This window comes from Zonotrichia leucophrys, chromosome 24 (genome assembly GCF_028769735.1).
Source record: "Zonotrichia leucophrys gambelii isolate GWCS_2022_RI chromosome 24, RI_Zleu_2.0, whole genome shotgun sequence".
Taxonomy (NCBI): Eukaryota; Metazoa; Chordata; class Aves; order Passeriformes; family Passerellidae; genus Zonotrichia; species Zonotrichia leucophrys.
The window spans coordinates 6,049,351-6,072,163 of NC_088193.1; the positions used below are offsets into that span (position 1 = coordinate 6,049,351).

Here is a 22,813-nt window from a genome sequence, read left to right on the forward strand (position 1 = left end):
TAATGCATGGGAGACCTTGGGCTGTTCCCCCTGGTACCTACTGATGGCATCCTCAGCTGAGAGCCCGTTTCTTCTTAATTTGTCTTCCTCTGAACATGGTGAAGGAAAAGGGGAATTTATTCTGACTAATTAAATTCGTTAACCGCTGGTGTCCCCACTCTGCTGTCTCCGGGTGCTGCCGGTGGCCGGGCACTCCGCCTGCCCCAGGATGGCTGAGATGTTTGTGTTCACCGCCACCTTCCCCCCCCGGCATTTCCCGGCCCCCGCATCCGGCTATTGTACCCCCCCATCCGGAGCCGGATCCAGCCCCGGTGCGGGCGGGAGGAACCGGGATTTCGGGAGGAGACGGGGAGGCTGCCGGGGCCGGCATGGCGGGCGGCTGGGAGACAGCGCTGGGCCTGGGGCTCTGCCTCGCCGCCCTGCACCGCGGAGGTGAGTGCAGCCCACGGGGGCCAAACTCCACTCAACCCTGCCCCACCCCGGGTCTCAGACCATGCCCACCTGGGGCACCTACTGGCATTCCCCCACCTCCTTGTCACCCGACAGGCTGCCGCCTCCCCAGCGTGGCCACGGCACCCCAAACTCCAGCTGGTAAGGACGCCTGGTGGGTGGGAGATGCTGGTGGGGAGACACCAGAAAATCCTGTTCCCCCCACCCACAATGTGCCTCCCCACCGCAGTGCTGCGGGACAATTTCCGCCTGCAGCCGGGCGATTTGGTGACCACAGCGGGACAAGCATTGGAGCTGGATTGTGTTCCCCCCTTGGGGTACCCCGAGCCCTACATTACCTGGAAGAAGGACGGGGTGACCCTGGACTTGGTAGGTGGCAGGTACACGGTCACCAAGGGGAAGTTGCAGGTGGCATCGGCGCAACGGAGCGACTCCGGTCTCTACATCTGCGTGGCGGCCAATGCGGCAGGCAGGAGGGAGAGCCGGGGCGCCCGCGTCTCTGTGCTGGGTAAGCCAAGGGTCCCCCACGGCTGGTGGGAGACATCAAGGACATGGCAAGGTGCCACCTCACAGCCAGCCATGGTGCCATGCCCTTGATGTCCCCCTGCAGAGAAGCCGAGCATCGTGCGGCACCCGAGCGATGCCATGGCGGTGCCTGGCAGCACCGTGGAGCTGGGCTGCAGCGCCCGCGGGGACCCAGCGCCACAGGTGCAGTGGCACAAGGAGCACGGAGACCTGCCCTGGGGCAGGTAGGCAGTGGCAGGGGGGAGAGGTGCCATCCCTGGCGTGGGGATGGGGCTGATGCAGAGCTGGTGACCCTTAGGCACGAGGTGGACCGGGAGCACACGCTGCGCCTCTATGCCGTGACGGCCGCCGACGCCGGCGCGTACGTGTGCACAGCGCAGAGCCAGCTGGGCACCGCCGCCGCCACCACCGTCCTGCACGTGCAGGGTCAGTGCTGGCACCTCCACCACCACAGGCACCAGGGACATCTTGGGCTTCATGCAAGGGGATTCATCTGACGGGGTCCATCTAATGGGGTTCATGCCATGGCAGTCCGTCCATGGGGGTCCATCTAAGGCCATCCATCATCCATCAGTCATCAGCCATCATCCATCATCCATCAAATAAAGTCCATCCAGCTGAGTCATTTGAGGGTATCCATCAAAAGGAGAACTTCCAAAGGTATGTCCATCCAAACACGCCCATCCAACAGGATCCATCCATGTAAGTGGATCCATCTAAGGAAATGCATTGAGGTGGGAGTCCATCCGAGGGGATTCATTCAAAATCACCCACCTAAAGGGGATCCAGCCAACCTGGTTCCTCCAAGGGGATCCATTTTAGGGCATCTATGGAAGGTGGAAGTATATTAAAGGGGGATAGAACAAGAAAGGGTCCATCTAAGAGGGACATCATGGAGGGGTGTATCATGGATCCCATCCCATGTCCCCAGGGGCAACACATCAAAGGGGGCCCTTCCAAGAGGGGTCAATTGAAGACCTCTCAAAGGGTGTCTGTCCAAAAGAGTCAGTCCATCCAGGTAGACATCAGGATCTCCATGTGCAGGTATCCGAGGGGGTGTCTGGGCAGGTGCCTTGGTCCTGCCTGGTCCTGCCATTCACCTTGTTCTGCCTCACAGATGGGCTGGCCACGGGCCAGCAGGACTCTGCCCCGCGGGAGCTGCTGGCCGTGCGGCTGCACCTGGACAACGGCACCGCCCTGCCCACTGCTGCTGTGCAGCTCCGCTGGCAGGTTCGTGTGATGCTGCTCCCAGGGCAGGAGGGGACGGGACACATCCCCGTGTCCCACCTTAACCTGGCATCCTTCCCTTCCCCTCCAGATGCTGATGCCGGTGCCCGTGCCCGTGGGCTACGTGGTGCTGTACCGCAGCCTGCTCCCGGTCGCCACCTCCTGGGTCCAGCACGATGCGGGCAGGGAGCTCAGCGCCACCATCCCCGCGCTCCGCAGGGGCTACAAGTACGAGTTCAAGGTCCGACCCTACACCGGAGGGACCCAGGGCTCAGACAGCAACAGCAGGCACCTCTGGATACCCGAGGAAGGTGTGTCGTGTGTCCCCCGAGATGTTTGGGTGGTGGTGGGGAGGATGCTTGGGGGTCCCAGGGGTCTCAGCATCCCTGTCCCGGCAGTGCCAAGCGCAGCGCCCCAGCGTGTCACCATCAGCCAGGCTGAGGCAGGGAACGGCACCGTGGTGGTGAGCTGGGAGCCGCCTCCTCCTGAAGCACACAATGGCGTCATCCGGGGCTACCAGGTATGGGGCAAGGGCAGAGGGGCAGGGCTGGGGTCTTCTGGGCAGGGAGGATCAATCCAAGGGGATCCATCCAAAAAGGGAGCCTGTCAAAGGTGGGGGTCTGTCCAAGGGGAGGAACCATCCAAGGAGTCTGTCCAGGAGGGGTTTCATCCAAAAGGGCCAGCCAGGGTGGAGGTCCCTCCCAGGGCATCTGTCTAGAGGCATCCAAGGGAGTTCATGCAAAGGAGTCTGGCCGAGGGGATTCAGCCAAGGGGGTCCATCAATGGGGGGTCCACCCAAGGAGATCCATCCTAAGGGCAGGCAAGGGAGCCCATCCAAAGGGGTCCTTCAAGGGGAGTCCATCAAGGAGATTCATCTAAGGGGACCCATCCAAGTGAATCTGTCCATGGGGATCCATCAATGAGAGTCTGTCAAGGGATGTTCATCTGAAGGAGTCCGTCCAAGGGGATCCATCCAAGGGGGTCCATCCAAGGGGGTCCATCAAGGCTAATTGTCTAAGGGGACACGTCTTCTTGGTGCCTGCCAGGTCTGGTCAATGGGTGAGGGCTGGCAGCATCCCACCAACAGGACAGTGGACGGAGCCACCCGGCGCCTGGAAGCCCTCCTCCCACACCCCGGGGCCGAGTTCTGTGTCCAGGTGGCCGCTTTCAACAGCGCAGGGCTGGGGGTCCCCAGCAATGCCACCTGTGGAGTCCTGGGTAGGAGATGGACAGCAAGGGGGCGGGTGGGTGTCAGGGTGGTGACATGAAGTGACACTGATGGTACCTTGCAGGGCTGGCAGCAGGGAGCAGCAGGGTGGTGCAGGCGCTGCGGCAGCCTGCTGTCATCGCAGCCGCTGGTTCCATGCTCTGGTTGGCCTTACTCGCCCTCCTCCTCCTCCTGTGCCAGCGCCGCGCCAGCCAGGACGCTGCAGCTCGCCACAGGTGAGGGGCCATGGGCTGGGGGACATGGCACATCCCTGGTGTGGTGGGGATGGATGCACTGACAGCACCTCTCGCCCTGCAGGCTGGTGGCTGGTGACTCTCCGTGGCTCGGTGGCCCCTGGAAACCCAGCTGTGCCCCCCGAAACCTCAGCAGCAGCAGCAGCCTCAGCAGCCGGCTCCTGGGCAGTGATGGCAGGGACCCCCACCCCTCCAGTGAGCCCCGTGGGGACTGGTGACCCCCACCCACTGCCATGGGACCCCCACTCCTCCAGTGAATACTACAGTTGGGACCCCCACCTATTTCCATTGAGCCCCCCTCTCTGGAGTGGAACCCCCACCAGTACCATGGGACCCCCATCCATCCCATGTGATGCCATTGGATCCCCACCCAGTTCCATGGAACCCTGACCTGCTGCAACAGAACCCCAAGCCCAGGCTAGGACCCCACAGAGTGCCATGGGACCAGCAAAGTGTACCCAAGACCCCCACCCCATACTGGGGACCCCCAGTGCCATGGGATCCTCACATTGGTGTTCCCCATTGTCTGTCTGCAGGCAGCAAGGACACACAGACCCAGGGACAGAGGGGACAGGGGACATGTGGCCTCATGGGTGCCCTGACCTCTCTTACTCTTCCAGCCCTCTCCTTGGAGCCGTCGAGCCTTGGCCCCCCCACACCCCCCATCCACAGTAGCCTCTGTGGGGGACACCCACCCCCCCTCGGGGACATGGGGTGCTGTGCTGGGGGGCACCCTGGGGTGCATTCCTCACCCAGCACCCCAAACCCAGCGCCCTGGGAGCGCGTCCGCAAGAGAGGTGGGTGTGGGGGACATGTGGGGACACGTGGGGGGCACCAGGGCGATGGCCCATGGCCAATGTCCCTCACTCCCCTCACAGAGCTGCACCAGGTGCACAGCACCCCGCTGCTCGTGGCTGGCCCTGGGACTGGAGGCGAGTGGGGCACAGATTTGGGGCTGGCAGCCAGGCAGCCTCAGCAGAGGGGACACGAGGGTGGCACTGCCACTGCCAGGATGGACAGCAGGGACCCGCGGCCACCAGCCTTCAGCTCTCCAAAGCCACACCGGGGCAGCACCCCTCTGGCCTCTGGTGCAACCACGTCACCAGTGACACCCCCGAGACCACCCCATGCCTGGCACCCACCGGTGACACGGTGAGTCTGGGTGTCCCCATCCAGGTGAGTGCCCTGCAACCCCGCCCTTCACTGCGAAACCCAGCATGTCCCTTGCACCTGCAGGTCCCCGACCTTCGTGTGCCCCAGGGACACATCTCTGGCCACCAGGCATCCCAAGGACATGTCCCCAGTCACTGGGATCCCCAGGGACAGGTCCCCAGTCACAGAGAGCCCCAGGGGTGTGTCACCGGCCACCAGGAACCCTAGGGACATGTCCTTGGTCACTGAGCACCCCAAGGACATGTTCCTGGACAGCAGGCAGCCTAAGGATGTGTCCTCAGCCACCAGGACCCCCAGGAACATATCACCAGCCACCAGGCACCACAAGGATCCATCACCAGCAACCAAGCACCAGAGGGACACAGTCTTGGCCACCAGGCAGCCTGAGGACACCTCCCTGGTCACCAGGTGTCCCCGAGACCCTTTACCAGTAGCCAGGTGCCAGAGGGACATCTCAGTGTCCACCAGGCACCCCAAGGACATGTCCCCAGCCAGCAGGCACCCAAAGGACACATCCCCAGGCACGAGGCTCCCCAAGGAGATGTCACCAGGCACCAGGCACTGCAGGGACAAGTTCCTGGTCTCCAGGTATGCCAAGGACACGTCCCCAGCCAACAAATACCCCAGGGAGCCATCTCTGGTGACCATGCACACAAGGGACATGTCCCTGTGCAGCAGGTCCCCTGAAAACATGTCACCAGCCTTGAGGCATCCCAAGGACACATTGCCAGCCACTGGGCACCCCAGGGACACATCCCCACTCAGCAGGCACCCTGAGGAGATGTCTCCAGTCCCTGAGCACCACAGGGACAAGTTCTTGGACACCAGGTACTCTGAGGACATGTCTCAGGCCACCAGGAACCCATCACTGGTGACCATGCACACAAGGGACATGTCCCTGTGCAGCAGGTACCCTGAAAGCATGTCACCAGCCTTGAGGCACCCCAGGGAACCCACATCTCCAGAGCCTCCACACTGGGCACCCCAGGAACATCTCCACCAGGCACCTCAGACACATTCCAGCCCACACTAGGCACATCTCCTGGCTCGAGGAGGTGTCTCCAGTCACTGGTCACCAGAAGGACATGTTCTTGGACACCAGGTACACCAAGGACATGTCCCCAGCCACCAGCCACACCTGGGACATGTCACTGGAGGCCAGGCACTCAAGGGACATGTTCCTGGCTACCAGGTACGCCAAGGACATGTCCCTGGCCAACGGGCGCCTCTCGCCAGCATTCAGCGACGGGGTCCTCACACAACAGCAGGTGGCTGAGGTGCTGGAGATGGACCAGGACACCACCTGCTGCAGGTATTCCCCATCCCCTGGGGCACTCCCATGATTGCAGCATCCCCTGGCGCCAGCAGTACCCACCCTGTGTTCCCCACAGACCCCCAGCACCGACCACACCACGCTCCTTCTCACCACCCCACACTTATGGCTACATCTATGGGCCACCAGCCTCTGAGCTGGGTGAGGAGGAGGAAGAGGAGGAGGAGGAAGAGGAGGAGGAGGAAGAGCACACAGCCACGGGGGGCTCACCAGGAGGGTCGCTGCTGAACGGCTGGGGGTCTGTGTCAGAGGACAACTTTGCCAGCACCCGCTGCAGCCTGGTGAGCTCCTGCGACGGCTCCTTCCTGCTGGACGCCAGCTTTGCCCGGGCACTGGCCGTGGCTGTCGACGGCCTCTGCTACAGCCTGGAGGACACTGATGGGGCCTACGGGGGTGAGTGAAGGGCCCTGGACCCCCTCTCTGACCCTGAGCATTGTCACCTCCTCAAGTGCGCAAACCCTGGGCACCACAGGGAGTATTTCTGTGTCTGCTCTGGGGTGCCCTGGCCCCCAGCGGAGCACTGACGTGCACCCTCATTCATGGGGGTCAAAATCAGTGAGCCTCCACGGAGAACTTTCTCCTCATTCATGGAGAAAGTTTCCCAGACTTCAAGATATACTGGAATCCACAAAAGTGTGAAATAGATTATAGAGAGTAGTGTAGGTGCGTCACTTGGTGAGAAATTGAGGTTTTGGGATTTTTAGTATGTTGTGGATAGGAGCAAGATGGAGGGCACAGGGTGTTGTCCTGGGTTTCTTCTTCATGCTTCTTCTTCCTTCTTCTTCTTGGGTTTGGGTGGCATTTGGTAATTGGGCAGAAAAGTCCACATTGCAGTTCTTTGGGATCAGTTATGGGGTTAAAAATGAAAATAATCCAGGTGTCATTTCATAATTGGATAGTTTAGTCTTAAAAGACTTTGCAACAAGAGATTGTTGACCATTTTGTGCCTTCTAATGAAAAGCTGCCAAACTCACAGTAGTGAGACTGTTTCACTGATAAGAAATAATAAACACCTGAGTCCAAACATGAACTACTGTCCCAAGTGCCTTCAATCCAGACCCAGAGAAACCCACAACTGGAACCTCCACCCTCAATGAAGATGGCTCCATTGGGACACCACGGTGATGCCACCATCTCTTGCCTTCTTCCCCGCAGGTCCCTCACCACCACCATCACCCTTGGAGCAGGTCTTCCCACCTGGAGCCCACTCTGCCACCTGGGACTGGTGGAAGGTGCTGGAGGTGCCACAGAGAGCCAGGACAGAGGCAGCCGTGAACAGCAGCTCACAGAACGGTGTGCAGGGCCCCAGTGCCAGGGTGGTGGGCACTGGGGGTGGTGAGGTGTTGCACAGTGTTGGAAAATGTTTCCTTTGCTTTCCAGGTGGCCAAGGGCCAGGGATTGGCAGCCCCTGGGCCAGGGAAGGTGGTGAGCTGCAGACAGGAGGGACAGGAGCGTGGCAGTCCCCAGGGCACAGGACACAGCCAGGCCAGAGCCCTTGGCTCAGCTAAAATCCAGCTTTATTAGGCAGTTCCCCAAACAGGGGCTCTTTACTAGGAAAAGCCACCCACGAAGGGTGGTGGCACCTAGGTGGGTGGGTGTCCCTCCTTATTCAGCATTCTTGTCCTTCCCAAGTGTCCTCCTTCTTCCTCAGTGTCCCCATCCCTCCTCAGCATCCCCACCCCTTCCCAAATTCCTCCTTTCTCCCCAGCATCCTCATCTTCCCCAAGAGTCTGCATCCCTCTAAGTGTCCTTGTCCTCCCTCAGTGTCCTGCTCCTTCACCAGCATCTTCACCCCCCTAACTACCCTTCTCCAGCCCACCCTGTGTCCTTGTCTTTCCCTAGGGTTGTTGATCCCCTGACTATTCCCATTCCTTCCAACTGTCCTTGTGATCTCTGATAGTTCATCTCCTTCCTCAGCATCCTTGTCCCACCTTTCCTATCCTTGTCTCTCCCAAATGTTCTCATCCTTCCCAAGCCACCTGAGTGGCCTTGTGCTCCCTCTAAATGTCCTTGTCCCTCCTAACCATCCTCATTCCCAGCCTTCTCATCCCTCCTGAGTGTCCTCATCCTTCATCAGTTGTTTTGTCTCTCATGCCAAGTGTCCCCACTGTCCTCATCCCCCTACAGCCTTACTGCTGTCCTTGTCCCTCCCAAGCAATCTTGTTTTTTCTCCAGCAGTCCTCAACCCCCTAGAAATCCTTGTCTTTCCTCCTTGTCCCCCAGCCTTCCTTGTCCTTCACCAGCACACTCATCCATCTGCTGTGTCACTGTCCCCCCATGTAATCTTATCCCCCACCAACTGTCCCCTTCCCTTTCAATCACCTCATCCCTCTCAGACATCCTTGTCGTCTCCCAGCATCCTTGTTCCTCCCAGCTGTCCTTGTCTCCAGGATCCTTACCCCTCATCCCTCTTCTGCTCATCTGTTCCAGCTGTTTCTGTCCCCGGGGTTCATTCCTTTCCTTGTCCCTCCTGAGCATCCTTGTCTCTCCCCAGGGTCCTCATTCCTTGTGAATTCCTTGCCCCACCCAAGAATCCCTGTCCCCCCTCACTCTGACGCCCACTGGCCATGACCTCTGTACAACCCTATTTCCGCGGAGCCGCTCACAAATTAAAGAACATCCCTCCGTGTCCCCCGTGTCCCATCCCCGTGTCCCCAACTCTGTCACCGACTCGCCCTCCCTTTTATCGCTTCTCCCGCGGCGGGCAGGGTGCCCCGGTGCGGCGGCCGTGCCCGGCGCCCTCTCCGCGTTCCGCCGGGGTCCGGCTGCGCCCCGAGCCGTGCCCGCGGGAGCTGCCGGAGCCGCGGGACGAGACGCTGCCGGTGGTGGAGCAGCTGCCGGACACCGGCCCGCGGGGCGGGCACGGGGCTTTGCTGTAGGGGGTGGCCTCATCTGCAGGGGAGGGACAGGGTTGGGGCTCGGCAGTGCCACCGCAGCCCCTGGTGGCGCGGCCGGGGGCGCTGCTTACCGCGGCCCGGGCGCTGCGGGACCCTGCGCTCGGCCCCGCTCGGCTCCGGCCCCGCACCGGGCCCGGGGCTCTCTCCGGGCGGCGGCAGCGGCGGCGGCGGCAGCTCTGCGGCACAGAGGGAGGACAGGGCTCAGCTCCCTGAGCCTCCTGAACTCCCCCGTTTTTCCCTCCCACTCACCTCCCGTCTGCTTTTCCCGGCGGTAGCGGCTGCTTTTGGGCTTCAGGCGACTTTTGGAGATCACCCCGCGGGTTTTCCCTGGGGAGGGGGGGATAGGATGGCAGCGTCAGCCCCTTCCACAGCCAGCGAGACCCCCACCCACCCACACGGGCCCTGGGGGCTCACCTGTGCCGGGAGGGCAGAGGGCTCGGGCTGGGCGGCCCTCGCTGGCATCCGGGGCCACCGAGGGGCTGCGTGCCCGTGGGGGGGTGCCCACACCGTGCGGGGGTCTCCTGGCAAAGAGGGATGGAGTGAAGGCAGCGTGGGGGGAGCGGCATGGGGGCTCAGGGGCCGCCACAGGGCTGGCACAACCCTCTAGAGCTGTGCCACAGCCAGGAGAAGCCGTGTGGAATTGTCACAGCTGGATGGCAGTGGTGTAGGTGGGTGAAGCATCACAGCTGGGTGGAAGTGACACAGCTGGATCACAGCTGGGGTGGCAAAGGGAAGCAGGATGAGTGCAGTGGCACAGCTGGGGTGGAGGACCACAGCCTGGCACGGCTGGCCTGCAATGGCACATCTGGAGCACAGCTGGATAGAGGCTGCACAGCTGGATTACAGCCACACAGCTGGACTGCAGTGCCACAGCTGGATAACCACACATCTGGATTGCAAGCACACTGGCAATTCAGCTGCACGCAAACAGACAACTATCTAGCACTGATTGCAACATGCAGCTGATCAGCTGACAGCGGGATGCAGTGACATGCCAGCCTTGTGGTGGCACAGATGGACCATGGCAGAGCTGGGGCACAGCAGCACAGCTGGGTGATGATGGCCCACCTGTCTCGTGATGGTGCAGATGTATTGCAATGCCCCAGCCACCCACAATGCCATGGATGTGTGATGACAGCATGGCCAGAGCACAGCTGGAGAGCAGGGGTGGATGGTGGCACCATGGATGGATCACAAAGAGATGCCTGGACCATGGTAGGACACCCAGACTCCATTGGGGCATCCAAACCCCAATGGCATGGCCAGACCACGGTGGCACAGCAGGATCATGATGGAGTGGCTGGATTGTGACAGGACACCGAGGCCATGGTGGGACATCCAGAGCCTGATCCAGAGTCCAGTGGCAAGGCCAGACTGTGGTGGAACGGTGGAACTGGATCGTGTAAACATGACTGGGCACAACATCCAGAGCTCAATGGGACACCTGGATGTCCCATCAGATGACATATCTGGACCTCAGCAGCATGGCTGGACTATGGCAGCATGGCAGAGCCAAATGGTGATAAAATGGCTGCGTTGTGATGCAACATCTGGACCATGATGAGGTATCTTGATCCCAACAGAGCATCTGGACCCCAATGAGACACCTGGACCCTAATAACGACACAGCTGGACCATGATGGCATGGCAGGGCTGGGTATGACAACATGGCAATGGAACACCCAGGCCATGGTGGGACATCTGGACCTCAATGGGACATCTGGATCCCAATGGGGCATCCAGACCCCAATGGCACGGCCACACCCAGCAAGGCCCATCTCCTACCGGGGCAGGAGGGAGCCATCGAAGTCGCGGAGGCGGGGGATGTCCTCCGTGGTGCGGGGTGAGGGTGTCAGCGTGGCGGTGGAGCGGCAGCCCGAGGAGGTGGTGGGTGAGGATGCAGCAGTGGCACAGGGGATGTCCTCACCAGGGTACCACACCTCCATCCCCAACCTGCAGGGTGGAGACCACAGGGTAGCTGCTGGGGGCAGCATGCCCAGCCCCCGAGCCCCCACACTCACCCTCGGGCTGCCTCTTCCTCTTCATCCTCCTCTTCCTCCTCCTTCTCCTCCTCCTGGGCACACTGGCTGAGCTCACTGGCTGAGGGTGGCGGGGGCAGCAGCTCTGTCCAGCTCACCGCCGGTGGTTTCACGGCTTGCCCCAGCTTTGCTCTGGCCCCTGTGCCAAGGAGGGATGCTGGGGGGGCTGTGGGGAGGGCACAGCACCACGAGCACCCACGTGTGCCCCCACCCACCCGACCACCCTACCGTGCTCAGCCCGGCCACGGGGCACCTGGGAGGCTGCAGCATCCACTGGCTGGGAACCCCCCCCAAGGTAGGAGGTCCCATACTGTGAGAAGGGACGGGGGAACGTGCAGAGCTCCTCACTGTCAACCTCGATGGTGCTGTAAACCGGCCCCTCGGCAGCCCCCGCTCCAAACTGCTCCGTCTGGGCGATGTAACGGGTGATGCCAGCATCTGCAGAGGGTGACCAGCATCATCAGGGCTGATCGTGACCCCCTCAAGAGCCACCCAGCCCCATGCTGGCCCCTCACCATTGTAGTATCTCTCAGTGGACCCCAAACACCCGGCAGAACTGGCTGTGCTGCCACCACGCCACGCATCCGCCAGCCACGGGTAACCAGCACTGCCGGCAGCTGCCCTGCAGGGGGATGGGGTGAAGGAATGCTGGTGCTCAGCCCTGGGGCTCCTGGGAAGGGCAGGGGGGTCGGGGGGTTACCTGGGGTTGCTGCGCACCGGAGCCGGGAAGGCGACTGTGGAAAGAGATGGGGGTGAGGGCAGCGAGAGGCCGTACTGGGACCCCGCAGCACTCATGGGCTTACCGGTGGGTGTGTAGGCAAAGGATGCTGCAAAGAGACAGAGAGTGGGTGGCTGATGAGTGGGGGGTGAAGGTGAGGGGTCCCAGGGGTAGCACCCCCTGTACCAGTGAAGTGGCTGAGCTCCTTCTTCCTCCGGCGGCGGCTGTAGAGCCAAGCGGCAAAGGCAGCGAGGACGACCCAGCAAGCGCCACCAACGCCGGCAATGAAGGCTGGCTGCCTGGCTACCTCTGCTAGATGCTCAGTCAAGCTGCTCCCAGCTGCTGGCCCCGCACCTCGCTCCACCAGGGGGGCTGCAAGGGACACGGGAAAGAGGGACACTCCGGCAGGGGGCCAAGGAGCCATCCCCAGCACCGCAGTGGGTGACCACATCATGCCCCACCCATGGGGAACAGCTGTGACAATGAGGGACTCACCAATGTGGATGGGGACAGGGGCGCTGCGGGCACCCACGCCAGCACTGGTGGCAGCAGCAACCTCAGCATGGTAAGGGACCCCGGGGACAAGTCCCTGCAACACTGTCGCCAGCACCGTCCCCTCCACGCTCTGGTTGATGTGGAAGCGGCTCTCATTGCCCAGGCACCAAATCTGGTGGGGACCAGGAGGAAGAGATGGGGAACACCCATAAGGATGCCATGACATGGTGTCATGAGAGGACTGAGTGGAGTTCATGGTGTCATGAGAAGACAGAGTGGAGTTCATGGTGCCATGAGTGGACAGAGTGGAGTTCATGGTGTCATGAGTGGACAGAGTGGAGCTGCCACACCCCTGCTGCTGTCCACGCTTACCCGGTAATCGCGGATGACCCCGTTCTGCTCAGCCAGAGGTGGTGGCTGCCATGAGATGCGGACGCTGGTACCGTTCCCAGCCACACTGACAGCTCGTGGTGGGGCACTGGGGGCTGCCGGTGGAGCACACATGGGGTATCACCTCCAGGCTGTCCCCAGGGACCCGCACCATCCCCTCCATCCCCACACTCACCCGCCTCAGGGGTGCGCAGAGCCCGCACAGCACTGTCGGGACCATGGAGGTGATGGAAGTAGGGTCGGACCTTGACCTCGTAGTCCTGGCCCCGGCGCAGCTCGGTGAGCAGGGCCCCCCGTTCCCCCGGAGCCCACACCGCCCGTGCCTCCTCCCAGCGCCCACCGCGCTGCCGGTACAGCACCCGGTAGCCCTGGAGGAAGGGGGCCTGGTGCTCCACCTGAGGAGCCGAGGGAAGGGTGGGATGGGGGCATGATCGACACTGGGAGCCCTGTACCGGTAGGGAGGCTCAGCACTCACGGTCCAGGAGAGGTGGACGGTGCCCAGTGGCAGCACCACAGGTTCCTTCAGGTGCACAGCCACTTGTGCCAGCTCCTGCTGCACCTGCTCAGGATCCAGCCCTTGCTGCATGGAGTTGGTGTCTGCTGGGGACATGAGAGGGTGGAGGCTCCATGCGTTATCTCCACTGGTGTCACCAAGGGAAGGAGCCATGGTGACAGCACATACCCATGGGAACCTCCACTGGCATCACTGGGCAAGGATGGACCCAAAGATTTTGGGTGCATGGGCACCTCCATTGGTGTCACCAAGTGGGGATGGACCCACGGGTGGGGGATTTGTGGACACCTCCACTGATGTCCCTGCTGGGTCTCACCTTGCGTGCGCACAGGCTCCGAGATGCCACTGGGGTCACTGAGCCCGTAGGCGTTGACCGCCCGCACCAAGAACAGGTAGACAGTGTCAGGGACAAGGCCGGTCACTGTGTGGGTCTCACTCTCCACATCAGCTGCCACTGTCTGCCACGGGCCACCCACTGCCTGGCTGCCAGGGGACAGGGGTGACTCATGACAGGGTGGTATCAGGCCACCACATCATCCCTGCCGCTGGACAAGCGGCTTGTGTGATACCTGAAAGCCTCCACTATGTAAGAGGTGGCATCGGTGGCACCACTGTCCTCGTTCCCTTTCCAGCTCAGGGTGACACTGCTCTTAGTGACGTTGGTGACCACAGGGGTGGAGGGTGGCCCAGGGAGGAGATCAGGTGCAGGGGAAGGCAGGGAGAGGTTGGATTCATCACCTGCAGGGAGATGCATGGAGGTCTGGGTGGCTTTGTTCCCAGTGCCACGGTGTCCCCGCTGCGGTGAGATCTCCATGACCCACCTTGTACCTCCAAGGAGATGCCCCAGCTTGTCTCACCCACTGGGCTGGTGGTCACGCACTTGTAGAGCCCGGAGTCTCTCACCTGCAGGGGGAAGAGCTCCTGCCCCATCACCCTGAGCACCCATCACCTCAGCACCCATCACCCTGAGCACCCACCACGCTTTGAACCCACCACCCTGAGCACCCATCACGCTTTGTACCCACCATGCTTTGCACTCACCACCCTGAGCCCCAGCACTGCTTGAACCCACCATGGTGAGCATCCACGTCCCTTTGCTCCCCCCTGGCAGCCACTGCCCCCTCCCTCCCTGCAGTACCCCACGGGTGCCCCTGCCGGGGCCGGCTCACCCGGAGGCCGCTGATCTGCAGGGTGCCGTTCTCCAGCAGGCTGGCACGGGGCTGCACACCTACCAGGGCACTGCCATCCTTCAGCCACCCCACGCTGCCTGCAGGGTCATGGGCCCCCGCCCCACAAGGCAGCAGCACCGTGGCCCCCACAGGCAGCACTGTCCGGTTAGTGGGAAGCAAGCTGAGCACTGGAGGGTGGAGTTCAGTAGGTGCTGCAGGGAGAAAATTGGGAATTGCTGGGTGGTGGGGTGGGTGTCACTCATGTGCTGGATGTGCCAGCTCTGCACTGGCACTGGACTTACCCCCTGTCACCTCCAGGCCTGCCCTGGCCAGGACACTGCCGGCCACGCTGATGGCCTGGCACAGGTAGTGGCCGGCATCGCTGGGCTGGACGTTGATGATGGTCAAAGCACCACTGGGGCTCACCCAGACACGGCCAGAAGGGACTGGGGGCTGGCCCGGGAACAGCAGGGTCTGAGAGGGAGTGGGATTAGTGGGGGATGAGGGGTGAGAAGCAGGGGAGGAGATGAGGACAGGGTTAGGGGTGGGAATGAGACTGGGAACAGGGATGGGATGGGATGGGATGGGATGGGATGGGATGGGATGGGATGGGATGGGATGGGATGGGATGGGGACTGTGATGGGAATGGAACGGGGACACGGATGTAATAGGACTGTGATGGGATGGTGATGAGGACAGGTAGGGATGAGGATTGGTACTGGTGTGAGGTTGAGATGGGATGAGATTGGGATGGAGATGAGATGGGGATGGAGTGGGAATTGGGACGGGGATTACAATGGAATGGAAATGCTGATGGGATTGGGATGAGGATGGGGCTATGATTGAGTGTGGGGTCAGGGATGAGGGAAGGAGACACACCTGGCTCCCCTCCTTCTGCCAGAAGACAGCGGGTGGTGGGTTTCCCTTGCTCTGGCACTGGAAAGTCACACTCTGGCCAGGGGTGACAGCTTGGTCGTGGGGCCCGGTGACAAGCTGGGGGGGCACTGCAGCAATGCAGGGAGAGACAAGGGTTTGTCTGGGCACTCCACCAGCACCCAAGGGTGCTCCCCAGGGCCCCCCTTACCATGCACAGTGAGGGTGCCCGATGCCTCCGACCTGCCCACGCTGTTGTCAGCCACGCAGGTGTAGGTGCCCTCATCCTCCACCTGCAGCTGCCTGATCCGCAGGGTGTTGTCTGGCAGCACCTCCCACCTGGGGGAACCCGCGAGGCTGGGGCACCAGCAGCATGCTGGGGCACCAGGAGGGCGTAAGGTGCCATGGGGTTGGGATGTAGTGAGGGTGGAGGATATGATGGGAATGTGTGATGTGATGGCTACAGGGGAAATCTGGGATGCAGGAAAATGGGAGATGTGATGGGGATGTGGAATGTGGTGGAGGTGCAGAATGTGATGGAGATGTGGAATGTGATGGGGATGTGGGATGCAATGGGGATGTGGGATGCAATGGGGATACGGAATGTGAGAGGGATATGGGATGCAATGGGGATGTGGGATGAAACAGGGATGTGGATTGCGGTGAGGATATGGGATGTGATTGGGATTCGGGATGCGATAAGAGTGTGGGATACAATGAAGATTTGAGATGCAAAGGGGGATGTGGAATGGGATGGAGATGTGACACAATGGGAATGTGGAATGCAATAGGGAGCACAGGATGTGCTGAGAATGTGCCAGGGTCATGGGATGCAATGACTTGATGCCATGAGGATGCCAGGTGCTCCAAGCATGCCAGGCTGGCATACACTGAGCTGCCCAGCTGTACCACAGGACCCTGGCTGCCTTTGGTGTCCCTGAGCCACCCCCCTCGCCCCCTACTCACCTTCCCAGTGGCATCTCACCCTCCTCCTTGCGCCAGCGCGCCGCCGGCTGCGGATCCCCCATCACCTCGCAGGCAAACTGCGCCGTGCCCTCCACCAGCACCACCTGGTTCTGGGGCCTCTTGCCAAAGGCTGGGCGTTCTGTGGGGCGGCTGTCAGTCCCAGCAGGATAGCACCCACCTCCCTGACACCCCAAACATCAAATCCCCACGTACCAAAGACGACCAGCTCGGCCGGCTCGCTGTCCCTCTCCCCCACCACGTTGGTGGCCACGCACACATAGACACCAGCATCGCTCTTGTGAGTGCTGGCCACCATCAGCTTCCCACCACGGATCTGCAGGAGGAACAGCTCATCCCACATCCCCGTCACATCCCACATCCCCATCACATCCCACATCCCCATCACATCCCACATCCCCATCACGTCCCACATCCCCACTGTATCCCATGTCCACACTGTATCCCACATCCTCACCACATCCCACATCCCCACTGCATCCTACCCCCCACCACATCCCATATCTTCATGACATCCCACATCCTCATTGCACATCTCCCATCCCTATCAAATTCTGCATCCCATTGCATCCCACATCCCCACCACATCCCAAATCCTCATTGCATCTCTCATCCCGACTGCATTCTGCAACCCCATCACATCCTGTATCCTCATTGCATCTCACATTTGCACCCACACTGTCATCACACCCCGTGTTTCCATTGCATCTCAAATCTCTGATGCATCCCATATCCCTATCCCGTCCTACATCCCCATCTCACCCCATATCCCTATCCCATCCTACATCCCCATCTCATCCCATATCCCTATCCCATCCTACATCCCCATCTCATCCCATATCCCTATCCCATCCTACATCCCCATCTCATCCCATATCCCTAAACCATCCTACATCCCCATCTCATCCCATATCCATCCCATCACACAACTCTCTGCTGGATCCCACATCCCCACCATGTCCTTCATCCTCACTGCTCCCCATCCATGTCCCACCACACTCTGTGTCCCTATAACACTCCCCATCCCCTACATCACCTTCAGCCCAGCTCTGCCCCGCTCACCGTCAGGCGCTCGTCCTTGTCGCTGACCCGGACCCCGTTTTTCTTCCAGGACACGCTGGGCTCGGGGTGCCCGCGGGGCGGGACGCACTCCAGCACGGCCGGTTCTCCCGCCGCCACCACCACGTCCCCCGGGGGCTGTCGGAAATCGTCCCGCAGCACTGCGGGCACAGCGCGGCCTCAGCTGCCGGCCCTGCGCCCCCGGGCTGCGGCAGCACCAGGGCTCGGAATTGGCTTGAGCAGATTTTCATTTATCTTCATTGATTTTACTTGATTTTCAAATGCTTTCAAATATTTTCATTTGTTCTCATTTATTTTCATGTATTTTCAATTATATTCACCTCTCTTAATTTCTTTTACCATGTATTCATTTCTTTTTACTCCTTTGCAGTAATTTTCATTTATTTCCAATTATTTTCAGCTTTTTCATTATTTCTCTTCACTAATTTGCACTTATTTTTTCATTTATTTTCACTTACATTCAGTTATTCCCACTTTCTTTAATTTCTCTCTTTTCAATGTTTTAATTTATTTTCTCTTATTTACATTCATTTCCACTTCCTTACTTTTAGTTTCACTAATTTTCACTTGTTTACGTTTTTCATTTGTTTTCACTTAGTGTCATTTATTTCCAATATTTCATTTGTTTTCACTTAGTATCATTTATTATTAATATTTCTCACTTCTTTTAATTTATTATCATTCATTTTCACTTTATTTATTCCTAATTATTTTCCTGTTATTTTTATTTATTTTCCCCTCTTCACTTGGCAACAGAGATGGGAATGTGAAAGCCACAGCTATAGGAGCAGGATGGGTTTAGGGGCGATACCAGAACCCCAAATTTCCCCTACTCAAATCCTCCCCCAGCACTCACCGGCCACCTCCAGGGAAGCATTGCGGCTGGTGGCCTCGCCCAGATAATTCCTGGCCACGCAGACATAAACGCCCTCGTCGGGCTTTCCCCGCCTGCCGTGCAGGATGCGGAGGAAGAAGAGGGAGCCGCCGGGGAGGAGGGTGCGGTGGGAGCGGGGATCCTCCCGGTCCGTCTCCACGCGCTCCCCGTCCTTGTACCACTCCACCTCCGGGGCCGGCCGCCCCTCGGCCTTGCAGCTCAGCGTGGCCGGGTCCCCCTTGGTGACCAGGACATCCGTGGGGTGCTCCACGATGCGGGGAGCCGTGTCCTCCAGCTGGGCGTGGGATCCTGCAGGAGAATCGGGAGAGGCAGGGATGGGTTTGGGGGCTGAGCATCCTTGGATTGAGTGGTGCTCCTCTGGCCCCAGACTCTGCTTTGCTTGGAAGGCAGGAGGTGAGAGATGAAATGTGGCCAAGTCCCAGCCCAGCATATCCCAGGGTGGGAGGGAGCAGGACCACAGAATCACAGAATCATAGAATTCACAGGATCACAGAATTCAGAGGATCACAGAATCACAGGATCACAGGATCACAGAATTCACAGGATCACAAGAATTCACAGGATCACAGAATTCACAGGATCACAGAATCACAGAATCAGAGGAACACAGGGTCAGAGGATCACAGAATCACAGGATCACAGAATTCACAGAATCAGAAGATCACAGAATGACCAGGTTGGAAGAGACCTTCAAGATCATTGAGTCCAACCCAGCCCCAATCCCTCAACTAAACCCTGGCACCCAGTGCCACATCCAGGCTTTGTTAAACACACCCAGGGATGGGGACTCCACCACCTCCTCAGGGCAGACAATTCCAGAACTTTATCACTCTGTAAAAAACATCTTCATAACATCCAACCTAAATTTCCCTTGGTGCAGCTTAAGATCAGATGGGGAGGGTGTCAAGCAAGGCCAGTGGGACAAAGCAGCCTGATGAAATGGGGCTGGGACTAAATTCTCCCCAAAAAGGGATTTTTCCACCAGCTGCAAGTGCTGACTTTCTGTAGCAGAGCTGGTCATTCTGGGCTGCAGAAAATGCTTAATTTTAAGTTTTCAAAAGCCCCATATTGGAGTTATGGGGCTGTTCCAGAAAAAAAAAACAACCCTGCTAGGGCACAGGAATTAATAGATGGTCATTAAAGTCAGTATAATTAATGCTCATTAATGCTGGGGCCAGCTGGGCTGAACCACGTGTGTCCCCAACACCGCCTGGGGTGTCTTGGCAGGTTGGTCCCCAGGTGTCACTGCTGGCCCAGTGGCACAGGCACTCACCCCTGTGTGCCCAGCCACACGTGTGCACACAGCTGTGGGGCTGCACAGGTGCATATGAGAATTACACACACGTGCATGTGCGCACACGTGCATTACAAGTGCAGGTGTGTGTGTGCACACATGCATTGCACACATAGGTGTATGCATACGTGTGGGCAGTCACACAGGGGTATGCACACACACACAGGTGCAACCACACACATGCTCGTACACACACATGCACACGTGCATTCTTGCAGGGTGTGCATGCCCCTGACATGCATAGATGCATGCATGTGTGTGTGCATTTGTGCAGGGTGTACATGCACAAACACACATCTGCACACATGCATGTATTCGGGGGGATGTCCTTACACACACACACACACACGTGTTCAGGCACGCAGAGGTGCACACACACATGCACATTCACACAGGGGTGTGCATGCACACACAGGCTGCACATGCAGGTGCACATGCACAGGGGCACACACAAGTCCACACACATCCATGCACATCCACACACACTCAGGTGGGGCCATGAGCCTATGTTTACCTACATTGCTGCATGCACACACACGCACACCCATGCACACTGTACAGCCATACAAACACCTGTACAATGTACAGCCATGCACACACATGCACACACATGCACACTGCACAAAAATGCACACACACATGCACACGCATGCACACATGCACACAGCACAAAAATGCACACACGCATGCACACGCATGCACACGCATGCACACATGCACACAGCACAAAAATGCACCCATGCACACACCTGCACACTGTATAGACATGCAAACACCTGCACAACGTACAGACACGCACATGCATGCACACATGCACACTGCCCATAAATACACACATGCAGGCACATGCACACTGCACACAGGCACATGTGCACATATGCACACTGTACAGACATGCACATGCACACACATGCACACCGCCCATAAATGCACACATGCACACACATGCACAAATACACATACGCACACTGTACAGACATGCACATGCACCCACATGCACACTGCCCATAAATGCACACACGTGCATGCACATGCACACACACCCCACACACGTCTCCCACTCTCACACACCCTTTCCCCTCACTCTGGGGCAGGATGCACGGGGCGCTGCAGTTTGGGGTGCCCGGGGTTGCCATGGGGATGGGCTGCGGCTGCCATGGGGACGGAAGCGATGCTGCAGGGCACTGGGTACCCCGGGGGGCACAGCAGGGACTGAGGGGGCCGCAGCTGGGCCCGGTGACTAATTGGGACAAGCAGGGGGTCAGGGCAGGCCCCTCCCTGTGCCCGGCTGGCTGTGCAGGGGCAGGGGCTCCCAGGAGGTTTGGGAACACCCCCGCCCCCTCCCCAGCCACCCAGGGCCAGCTGGAGGGGCACAGACTGAAACAGAGGGGAGAGCTCAAAACTGAGTCAAAATTCAGTCAGACACCTCCTCCGGCTCCTTCACCCCCACTCTGTCCCAGCCAGGGGTCATGGGGCTGGTTTGGGGACATGGGGAGGATTAGGGCACACGGAGCTGGTTGGAGGACACTGGGATGGTTCAGGAATGCAGAGAGAGTTTGGGAACACAGAGACAGTTCCAGTCAGTAGTCTGGGATTGGCCTGGGGACACAGGACTGGTTTGGAGACATGGAGTCTCTCCTAGTTTTGTCTGGGAGTTGGTTTGGGCACACTGGGACAGGTTTGGGATACAGGGCTGGTCCTGGTTTGGAGACTGGGGATGGATGTGGGGACATGAAGGCGGTTTGAGGACACTGGGTTGCCCCTGGTTTGGGGTCTGGGAACATGGGGACAACTTGGTGTCTGTCCCAGCTCGCAGTCTGGCAGCTGATGAAAAACACGGGACAGTTTGGGAACAGGGAGCTGCTCGCAATTCAGGATTTGGGAACACAGGACTGGTTTGGGAGCACCAGGACAGTCCTGCCCTGGGCAGAGCGGGCTGGTCTCGGTTTGGGGTCGTGTAGACGATTTAAGGACACCACATCACTCCCGGGAGTTGGGGACAGGGAGTTGGTCCCAGAATGGGGACACGGGGCCGGTGTGGGGACACTGGGTCAGTTCCGGAGCTGTGACATGGGGCAGGTCCCGTCTGGGGTCAAGGGGACAGGTTGGGAATCCCGTGTGGGTGCTGGCGGGGTCCCAGCTGGGGCTGGGGTCTGTGGGTACTCCCAGCATCCCGGTTGGAGCAGGAACTCCGGGACGGGGCAGCAGAGGGACCGGGGAGCACGTACCGTTACCGGGGCTGAGATCGGGCAGGTGGAGCGCGGCGATGGAGCGGTTGATGCCGAGCAGCAGCGAGGAGGAGGAGTTGGAGCCTTCGGCTCCCAGCGAGTCGGCGAACAGGTTCATCTGCAGCAGCGTCTTCAGCAGGTACCGCAGCATCCTGTCCCGGCTCGGCTCGGCTGAGATCGGCTCGGCTCTGCACGGCACTACCCGGCACGGCAAAGGCTGCACTACCGACACTACCCGGCACGGCAAAGGCTGGCTCAGCTCAGCCCAATCCGGCTTAGCCCGATCCGGCTCAGCTCAGTTCGGCTCAGCCCGATCTGGCTCAGCTCGGCTGGGCTCGGCTCAGTTCAGCCCGATCCGGCTCAGCTCAGTTCAGCTGGGCTCAGCCCAGTCCGGCTCAGTTCAGCCCGATCCGGCTCAGCTCAGTTCGGCTAAACTCGGCTGGGCTCAGCTCAGTTCAGCCCGATCCGGCTCAGTCCGACCCAGCTCGGCTCAGTTCAGCCTAGTCCGGCTCAGTTCAGCCCGATCCGGCTCAGCTCGGTCCGGCTCAGCTCAGTTCCTCTCTGATGGGCAGGGCTCAGCTCAGTTCAGCCCAGTCTCGCCCAGTTCCGCCCAGTCCGGCCCGGTTCAGCCCAGTCCGGCTCAGCCCAGCTCGACTCGGCTCAGCCCAGCGCGGCTCAGCACAGCCCGACTCAGTCCGGCTCGGCTCGGCTGGGCTCAGCCTGCGGCACCGCCCCCGGGTAGGGGCCGGGCCGGGGCGGTGCGGGGCGGGGTGACGCGGGTGTCCCTGTGTGCCCTCCCCGTCCCCGAGCAGCGGGATGGGGACCGAGGCGGGGGATGTCCCGTGTGGGGTGGGGTGGTGCGGTGGAACTCGGGTAAATGTTGAGGGGGCACAGGAAAAGGGGGGTCCTAGGGCTGGAGGGAGGACACGGAGGAGACGCAGCAGCTCCCTGGCTTCACCCCAAATTACGTGACACCACATGGGGCTGCATCACCCCACACTCGGGACCCTCCCTCAGTGAACCCCGAAAGGCAGCACCACCCCGCAGCCCACGGGGAATGAGGATGA

General features: G+C 60.0%; 2 protein-coding genes across 2 annotated transcripts; one reads left to right on the plus strand and one right to left on the minus strand.

Moving 5' to 3' along the window:
- The first annotated feature begins 12 nt into the window (after positions 1–12).
- Positions 13–8,769, plus strand: ROBO4 (roundabout guidance receptor 4). The gene is given in 24 exon segments (XM_064732263.1): positions 13–246; positions 248–310; positions 312–358; positions 361–432; positions 547–591; positions 680–958; positions 1,061–1,199; positions 1,274–1,401; positions 2,093–2,205; positions 2,294–2,513; positions 2,601–2,722; positions 3,249–3,420; positions 3,495–3,645; positions 3,728–3,858; positions 4,284–4,460; positions 4,542–4,815; positions 4,900–5,424; positions 5,494–5,783; positions 5,887–5,938; positions 6,008–6,148; positions 6,228–6,562; positions 7,325–7,462; positions 7,550–7,664; positions 7,666–8,769. Coding segments are annotated over 24 exon segments (3,795 nt in total). The 5' UTR covers positions 13–208; the 3' UTR covers positions 7,694–8,769.
- A 68-nt stretch (positions 8,770–8,837) lies between these two features.
- On the minus strand, positions 8,838–21,927 carry ROBO3 (roundabout guidance receptor 3). Its single transcript, XM_064732262.1, has 25 exons — positions 21,747–21,927; positions 18,186–18,512; positions 17,312–17,469; positions 16,445–16,565; positions 16,232–16,370; positions 15,477–15,604; positions 15,272–15,396; positions 14,694–14,865; positions 14,392–14,603; positions 14,044–14,125; positions 13,792–13,960; positions 13,539–13,705; positions 13,184–13,308; positions 12,884–13,103; positions 12,691–12,803; positions 12,010–12,490; positions 11,806–11,932; positions 11,621–11,727; positions 11,334–11,543; positions 11,088–11,244; positions 10,852–11,019; positions 9,481–9,587; positions 9,316–9,393; positions 9,138–9,242; positions 8,838–9,061 (listed from the first exon to the last, which is right to left on the minus strand). The coding sequence occupies exons 1-25, from the start codon at positions 21,895–21,897 to the stop codon at positions 8,853–8,855; spliced, it is 4,158 nt and encodes a 1,385-aa protein (XP_064588332.1). The 5' UTR covers positions 21,898–21,927; the 3' UTR covers positions 8,838–8,852.
- Positions 21,928–22,813: the final 886 nt, after the last annotated feature.

Coding starts and splice junctions, on each gene's coding strand:
- ROBO3 (XM_064732262.1), bottom strand. CDS start 21,897: ATGCTGCGGTACCTGCTGAAGACGCTGCTGCAGATGAACCTGTTCGCC. Junction 13,961..14,043: donor CATCTCCTTGGAGGTACAAG/GTGGGTCATGGA, acceptor ATCTCCCTGCAG/GTGATGAATCCAACCTCTCC. Junction 9,243..9,315: donor CCGGGAAAAGCAGACGGGAG/GTGAGTGGGAGG, acceptor TCTGTGCCGCAG/AGCTGCCGCCGCCGCCGCTG.